Source organism: Triplophysa rosa, linkage group LG24 (genome assembly GCF_024868665.1).
Source record: "Triplophysa rosa linkage group LG24, Trosa_1v2, whole genome shotgun sequence".
Classification (NCBI taxonomy): Eukaryota; Metazoa; Chordata; class Actinopteri; order Cypriniformes; family Nemacheilidae; genus Triplophysa; species Triplophysa rosa.
This window is the reverse complement of record NC_079913.1, coordinates 13,913,683-13,922,672: the sequence shown is the minus strand read 5'-3', so window position 1 is coordinate 13,922,672 and position 8,990 is coordinate 13,913,683. Positions and strand designations below refer to the sequence as shown.

The 8,990-nt window shown below is 39.5% G+C and overlaps 1 protein-coding gene across 5 annotated transcripts in view; it reads right to left on the bottom strand.

Moving 5' to 3' along the window:
* Positions 1–697: 697 nt before the first annotated feature.
* Positions 698–8,990, bottom strand: part of LOC130547656 (kinesin-like protein KIF21A) — a 64,409-nt gene continuing 56,116 nt past the window's right edge. For 2 of the 5 annotated variants that reach the window (XM_057323786.1, XM_057323789.1), the window contains 6 exons: positions 8,015–8,189; positions 7,751–7,915; positions 7,160–7,277; positions 6,700–6,870; positions 1,557–1,756; positions 699–1,446 (listed from right to left, as the gene is read on the bottom strand). In XM_057323786.1, the coding sequence (XP_057179769.1) occupies positions 1,389–1,446; positions 1,557–1,756; positions 6,700–6,870; positions 7,160–7,277; positions 7,751–7,915; positions 8,015–8,189 (887 nt within the window). In that variant the 3' untranslated portion in view covers positions 699–1,388. Of the gene's footprint in view, positions 1,447–1,556; positions 1,757–6,699; positions 6,871–7,159; positions 7,278–7,750; positions 7,937–8,014; positions 8,190–8,990 lie in introns of all 5 variants that reach the window. The other 3 variants (XM_057323787.1, XM_057323788.1, XM_057323784.1) reach the window with 2 other exon arrangements.

The following is an 8,990-nucleotide window of genomic DNA, read 5'->3' as shown; positions in this document are numbered from 1 at the left end:
CGGTGCCGGGCAGCTTCTCGCCATTTAGAGAATTAGGCCTCCGCCCGTAACGGCTGGCGTTAGGGGGCTTCCCAACTTTTTGTGGAAAGCTCTGGGTCCCCCTTCCTCTCCACTGGAGGGTCATAATTTCCATAGGAACCCCATTCTGTCGGTTCGACACAACGTCGAGAGACCGACAGAAAGGGAACGTCTTGGTTACGGATGTAACCTCAGTTCCCTGATGGAGGGAACGAGACGTTGTGTCCCTCATGCCACAACACTGGCCACCCACCCCAGCGGTCTTTAGGCTCCTCAGACCAAAGGTGAATGAATGAGCACGCCGGCTTCCCTCTTATACCCGGACATCCGGGGAGGAGCCCGGCATGCAAATTTCATTCGCCAATTTTCATTGGCCTTTTCTAAATACTCAGAAGATGATAGGTTCTCAAGACAAACCCTTTTCTGTCGGTTCGACACAACGTCTCGTTCCCTCCATCAGGGAACCGAGGTTACATCCGTAACCAAGACGTTTTCCAAAATGGAAAACATAGCTGAAATTAACCCTAAATTTTGAGCAGTCTGAATGTCAAATACCACTAGACTACATGTTCACTGTATATTGTGTATGCACTGCCCCCTATTGATGCTTCTCTAGGGTCAGCGCATTGCAGAACAACCCAATTTTCTTCAACTTGGAATGCAACGAGAACACACCTAATATGATTTTGACAGATGTAGTTTATTTTACAACTGCATCTGACATTCATAATAACTACCCGACATTAGAAGAAATTGTACAGCTTACCCGAAGGTTTGAACCAGAAAAACAGATGTACAGTTCAGGCTTTATGAAAAGTAAAACAGAGGACAGAGACGCTGGTGCAAATATCTTTGTACCATTCCAGCAGTTAAGACTACGATACAGTTGCATCAAGATTTGTGACGTGTCATAGTTCAAGTGTAGAGATCCACACAATTAAGTAACTTTGGTCAACAAACATCGAAAAAAATAATGGACATCAATATTATTGAATAACTTAGGAGCAAATCAGTTTAGTCCAGTCCTTACATTTACAAACACATGTGCTTCTCAAATGCACTGCTCACGTGGCAGTCTGTGATGCCTAAAGCCCAGCTTTAGGACTGTGCCACTTAAACAAACACACACATTGACCTACAGTATCTCCTATGATGGTCAGCAACATCTATAGGCTAAACATAAATATGAACAGGGCACTTTAACACTGCAGTTTAGAAAATATACAGCAGGAAGATCTCTGGAGCAGATACAATAATTGGGCTTCCAGGAATGGGAGCAGAGTTTCAGAAAAGAGGTGTGTCACGGATAAGAGGAAACTCGGAGGAAGCCAAAAAGTTCACTGTGAACGTCTTGTTCATCTATGATGTGGTCACTGAAGGCCCTCCTCTAAAGATCCTTTCACCTGCCAGATCTTTACTGTCCGGTCACTAAAAAAAAGAGAGAGAAAGAGAGATTATTACATTTTAATGCTCACTCTGCTTCTTACAAAAGCTTACTTCACACTGGTGTGTTCTTGTGAAAGAACTGTGTCACTCACTCTGAGACGGTGAAGAGATGACTGCTGTTAGTGCAGATGTCATTGATGGCGCTGTCATGAGCCCTTATTTCTCCCAGGGCTCTGAGCGTGTCTGAGTGCCAGAACTTGAGCAGTCCGCCCCTGCAACTGCTCATAACAGCGCTGGAGCCCGGCACTATGGCCAGACCATTGACCAGGTCAGAATGAGCCTGATCTACCTGCTAAATGATAGAAAAAACATATAAATGGTTGTTTTTGTTACCATAGTAAATTCATTCCCTGTTGAAAAAAAACAGTATATGCTCAGTTAGGTATGTTTTGATGCTGGTTTGACCAGCTATGGATCAGCACATGACCAGCTATGGACCAGCACATGACCAGCTATGGACCAGCACATGACCAGCTAAGGTCCAGCTTAAACCAGCACATGACCAGCTAAGGACCAGCTTAAACCAGCACATGACCAGCTAAGGACGAGCTTAAACCAGCACATGACCAGCTAAAGACCAGCTATAGACCAGCACATGACCAGCTATGGACCAGAACATGACCAGCTTAGACCAGCACATGACCGGCTATGGACCAGCACATGCCTGGCTATGGACCAGCACATGACCGGCTATGGACCAGCACATGACCAGCTTAAACCAGCACATGACCAGCTATGGACCAGCACATGACCAGCTATGGACCAACACATGACCAGCTATGGACCAGCTTAAACCAGCACATGACCAGCTAAGGGCCAGCTTAAACCAGCACATGACCAGCTATGGACCAGAACATGACCAGCTTAGACCAGCACATGACCGGCTATGGACCAGCACATGCCTGGCTATGGACCAGCACATGACCGGCTATGGACCAGCACATGACCAGCTTAAACCAGCTAAGGACCAGCACATGACCAGCTATGGACCAGCACATGACCAGCTATGGACCAGCACATGACCAGCTTAAACCAGCACATGACCAGCTAAGGGCCATCTTAAACCAGCACATGATCAGCTATGGACCAGCTATGGACCAGCACATGACCAGCTAAAGACCAGCTTAAACCAGCACATGACCAGCTTAAACCAGCACATGACCAGCTATGGACCAGCACATGACCAGCTTAAACCAGCACATGACCGGCTATGGACCAGCACATGACCAGCTTAAACCAGCACAAACCAGCAAACCAGCATCAAAACATACCAAACCAGCATATGCTGTTTTTTTTAAACAGGGTTAGCTACCATAAACTAGCATTGAGTTAATTAGCATTGCGCTTTAGTTAATGCCAGTATAGTTGTTCATGTTAGTTTATTGCGAATTGACTAATGTTAACAGTTACAACTTTTGATTTAAAAAATAGATCAAGAAATGTGCAGGAAAGTATACTCATTGTTAGTTTATCTTAGCTAATGCATTAATCCATAATGTTTCTAGTAAAATTTTGGTAATGCAAATGGCAATCTTCCAAAAACATGGTTACTATATTTCAAGTCGAGTCAATATTATTTTATAGCACTTGTCATTGTTGCAAAGCAGTTTTACATACATTTTAATTTAAAACTATAATAGTAATAGATTAATAAATAAAACAAAATGAAGACAGTATATCATATTAATATACATATATTACTGCAAGATTTTCTGTATGCCATGTACCAGTGTTGTAATGTAACGAAGTACAAATACTTCGTTACTGTACTTAAGTAGAATTCTCACATATATGTACTTTACTTCGTTATTTATATTTCTGACAACTTTCACTTTTACTCCACTACATTTCCTAAATAAAATGTGTACTTTTACTCCGATACATTTCTCCTAACCATCTTCGTTACTCGTTACTACAAATGAAAGAATTTTCAGAAGAAATTTGAGTTGGTGACGTAATGCCTGTTTGTTGTCATGTCAACCGCCAAGCACGAAGAAGAAGAAGTCCTGCTTGTCCGGGCATGTCACATTATTGATGCCATTATGGAAGCACCTGCTGCAGGCTCTGCTGCTAACGTTACCACTCCGGTAGCAGATGACGAGCATCTCGACTACAGTGACGAACTTGGTGAACTCCGTGGTGGTGACGAAGATAACGTATTTGCAAGAAATATTTTCGTACATTGGAGTGAAAAATTCTTCCTACCGGATTAAGTGTGGGTTTCCATTACTCTGGTTTTATTCGCATTTTGAAGTTTCACATCAGAAACGAGTGATGGAAATGCCAAATTTCTAATTAAAAAACCTTAATTCGCAAAAAGGTTTTTACGCTCGCTTGAGGTGGTTTTTCATTTTTGCGAAAAAGGGTTAATGCGAATAATGGGAGATGGAAACGCATTTGCTGAATAAATTCCTCCAAAAAGTCATGTAACTGCACTATGAGACTGCGTAACCTGACTAACCAGAGTAATGATCTTGTGACACAGCATCAGAAATGTTGTGATGGTCATTCTTAAACGCCTGAGCAAAGTCGTCAAGTATTTTTGTAATTGCCTCTTAGAACTGTCACGACTGTGTTTCCCGAACAGCAGGCATCCACAAAAGCACCGCATTTATTGAGTTTCCTAATCGTCTGCTTGCGCAAGTATATCAAAACTATTATATTCAGTGGCTTCTCTTACTGATATTTAGTGCCAGTTTATTAGGTTGACTAGTTGGATGGAAACGGCAAATGTTTTATGCGATTTTCCAATTTTGCGCATAAGCTAAATTCGCAACTTTGGATGGAAACCCGGTATGCCTACCGAGAGTCACTGAAATATTGGCATTAAAAAACTCCCCGTCCAACCTGAAGAAGCACATCGAGGTAGGTTAAATTAATTTTCATTCAATTCACGTTATTTAACATGAATTAGTTATCATAAGCCTGTTCAGATATCTGGCTAACGTGATGGCCAGGCTAACGTGTGCTAGTTAACTTTTCTGATTAGCCAATGTGCAGATATTTAACAACACCAATGATTTTCCCTCCGAATTAATTCAACACATAATACTGAAATGGTTAATAACGGTTTCTGGTATAGCCTAAGTGGCGGCCGAATATTTCCTAGGTAAATTAGCGTTACACCGGTGGAGGGATTTTTTTTAGACCACATTAGGCTAATTAATGGCAGGTTACAGAGGAGCCTTCAGGATTACTCACATCTTCAAAAGCACCGTGCATTTTGTTGAACTTGAGATTTGCTTTGATTTAATTACCTCAAAATTCTAACCGTTCACTTTTTTTTAAATACCTTTACTTTTACTTTTAATACTTAAGTACATGTTATATCAGACAATTACTTTTGATACTTAAGTATACTAAATGTCAGGTACTTTAAGACTTTTACTCAAGTAATATTTTAAAGGGTGACTTTAACTTCTACCAAAGTCATTTTTTGGTAAGATACTTGTACTTTTACTCAAGTATTGCTTTCAAGTACTTTATACAAGACTGCCATGTACATTGATGAAACCTAACTGAAATAAATACTATGCTGGATTGTAAGAAAATGTCACTATCCTTGATTCATTTCAAGTTTGTCATGTTGGCATTAAGCAGAAAATATATATCTTATTGAAGTAGACATAAATGCTTACATAAATCACTTATGTAACTTTCATTACTTTTGGTTTCATTAGTTTACAAATAAAGTGCTTCTTCGTGTCAGCTTTTTATGAAACTAATTGGAATATATTTGTGAGTACGAATATATAAAACGCCCTACTTCAAGCACCTTTTTCAAAGCTAACCAATGACAGAGACTTATCGTTTCCATAACAACATGCGAGGAACGTGATTGGTCGAGAAGGCTCAAGCTCGAAAAAATAAAATGGCAGCCGAAACGCCCGTTGGAGCATAGTTAATTAATAAATGTAAGTTTAATTTTCACTTTCAATAACTTCTGATTGCATTTCCAGCAAGAAATTAGTATTGTAGTTTTTAAATATGTGACTGGTTCTTGCAAAGACGCTCTCTGTTTATAATTCAAATAGACTTCCGTTACGCTGCCTATGAAGCCTGTCTCGCTAAGCTGCCTTCGTGCACAAATGCTATCTTCGAACATTGCTGGCTGCTATTTGTAACCACAACGCTGCAAGCATTTTTTTTTTTACCAAAAAAGCATCATTGTCAACATTTTCTTATCAAAAAAGAAGTCAAGTGTGAACACGGCATTAAAGCGTTACAAAACACTAAACAACATTTATTTAGATGGAAACTAGTTAATTTTGAGCTTTTTTGCACTATTTTTGCCAAACGACAGTAAGGTAGACTATAGCTGATAATGGGGGATTCATGACCCTTTAAGCTCAACATAAAGACAGCAAATTATTGAATGTATAAATGCTACTTTATCTTATGTTCCACATTTTTTTGAACAGTGCAAACAGAACTGCAAAAACTGTGTAGGTGTTTACCGATCAGTGTGAATTTGCATCTACGCAGCTAAGATTTACAGTGGATGTGTCATCCTGCACTTTAAATGCTTCCACTCTGACTAATTTCTTATTTGTTTTAGTTAAAATGTCACACATTGAAGTTGCAGTACTTTATTAATTACACTGTTTCAAAATAAATCCAATAGGAGATTGTAAGCAAAAGACGTATTGTGTCTTACATCATGTGTGGGTGCAAGATGGTGGGAAAAGGATGGGTTCTAAATATTTTCAGTTTGAGATACATTGGTCTAGAACAAACTATTTTCTATCAATCTGATGAGCTTTGATAAGTCTGACGGAATGTATTCTTGGACGGCCTTACCCACAAAATGTTTAGTTTTTTATACATAATATTAAACTGATGGTTCACCCAAAAATGAAGCCTCAAGCCTCAAGTTGTGTCCAACATGTATGAATTTCTTTGTTCCACTGAACACAAAAGAGGATATTTAAAAGAATGGTTGTAACCAAACAGTTCTGAAGTACAACTGACTTCTATACTATAGAAGTCTACTATAGTAGTCTATGGCGTGTTCAACAGATCAAAGAAATTTATAAAGGTTTGAAACAACATGAGTGTGAGTAAATTCATTTTCATTTTTGGGGATACTGTTTCTTTAAGAAAAGCCTCCTTATTGGCAACATACCTATTATGCCCAAAAAATGCTGCACAGACAGGACCCCACTAGGGTTTGAAACTGATCGATAGTGTTTGCTATAGGTCAGCAAAGATACCCTTCCTTCCCTCAGTTCTTACCACTTGCAGCTGTTTGCTGGTCAAATCCCATTTCTTAATGCAGCAGTCTCTGGCAGCGGTAAACAGAGAATCGCTTTGTATTGCCAGAGCCTCCAGGCCGTCCTGATGGGCCGAATCAAAGTAGTGTGTGGCACCGATGCTCCCCTGAGCACCTTCCACCACATCAAAAATCTGCAACACAAACAAAATGACTTAGAGACTCATCACATAGTCTAACAGTCCAAAAGCATGTTCTTTCACACTGTGTTTAATGATCCTGGTTGCACATTGGAGGCATATTAATGGTTTAAACTATTATTTGTGTTCAGGCAACCACAAATGAGCCGCAACAGCTTGTGAAATTGTGCGTGAGCTGTGACCGAAAGGTGAAAATTATCATATGGAAATCAGCATACGCAATTAAGACCCAAGAGGCATCTGTGTTAGTTCACAAACAGTGTTTCAGAATGTCTGAACGTACTTTTACAGTATGATCTTTTGAGCCTGTGATGACCATATCTTGACCCTTTCCCATCTGGTCTACCGTAAGGCACATTACTGCTCCCAGGTGTCCCGTCAGTTTACCAGTGGAAACAAACCTGAAGACAGAATTTAATAACATGAAAATGTATAACTGGAGACTCCGAAAATATCCAAACAATGGCCTTTAGTGAAACTATTTCTGCAAAAATCTTCCGAAACACATCAAAGGGCATTGCATTCTGTTGCCACAGGAGGCGCTATTTGGCAGAGCAACAGCTGAACAAAAACTGGATAGTATACGGTGATAGTAATTCAAATGAATTTTTCTGTCATTTTAATGTATCGCCCAGTTAGTCAACTTTTGTTAACATAAAATAACGCAAGCATGCATGTAACTTATTTTTAACGGTTATCAGGTCTTTAAAATCTTTGCTCAAAAAACACATTTTGGTTCATTTGGTTTAACTTTGTTAAAAATATCATAATACATTTTTTTGGGGGTCAGTGATAGTCAATGAAAAGACCTTAAAATGCATTAGGGAAACTTTATAAAAATAGTGTTTTCATTATCTTTAGAAAGTCATAGTACCTCCTTAAGTCCCACATTCTGACTGTGTTGCCTGATGCAGCATACAGGAACGTTCCAGAGGGATTCAAGGCGATCTGGTTGATCTGGTTTTCTCCCGGTGGGATGCCAACAGAACTGCTGCTCATAGAAGCACATGTGTCACCTTGAGACACCTGTCCGGATGAACTGAAGGACAGAGATGGAGGGCTATAAGTGATCATCGAGAACAATTCAAAAACTCCAGATTTAGGCTTTAGTAACTGGAACACCAGCAGTATAACTCACATGAGGGTGCGGATGCATTTGGCAGAGTCCCGGATGTCCCACACTTTGATGTAGGCAGTGGAGACACTGAAAACCAGGCTGGAACAGTATCGGACTGACACCACACTGCTAGGGTGATCGCCAAGAGACATGATCTCCTGACCCGTTACTAGGTTCCACACTTTACATGTGCGATCTAAAATAAAAAGACCATTCACATAATGAGTACTGTATACTGTATATTTATCCATAATATTTTAATAAAACAAAGCTGTGGAATATGTGGAAAATGAATAACATGGACCAATTTTAGGGTTCACTTAAATGTCACATCTCCACTATAAAAAGCACACTGGACATTCTGCTGAATTTCTCTATGTGTTCCAGAGAGTTAAAAACATACCAGTTTGGAGGGTAAGATTTAAGATTAATTCGCTGTTTACTGTTCTTATAAATATTTCTAGTTTAAATGAAAGTGAATAGAGCACAAATACATGTACAGTACAGTATATCCAGTAATAGAACCGTATAGAATTGCCATACTAAGTTGTGTTAACATAGCATTTGTTAAAGGGATAGTTCACGAAAATGAAAATTCTGTCATCATTTACTCACCATCATGTCATTCCAAACCTTTATGACTATCGTTGTTCTTTGTTTCTTTGTTGAACACAAAAGAAGATATTTTGAAGAATGCTGGTAACCAAACAACATCGGGCCCCCATTGACTTCCATTGTATGGACACAATACCCCCGAGACATTTCTCAAAACGTCGTCTTTTGTCTTCCACAGAAGAAAGAGTCCTATACTGCGTGAAAAAATGATGACTGAATTTTTATTTGTGGGCAAATGATCCCTTTAACACAGTGTTTTAACAGTGTACTTATACTTTACTTCATAACACTGTTGTAACCGGCTTCCCATGACATGATTTGCATGATTCTCTGTCATCCCTTAAAGCAAATAAGATTTGCTGCGCTGTTACTATCTCTTAAA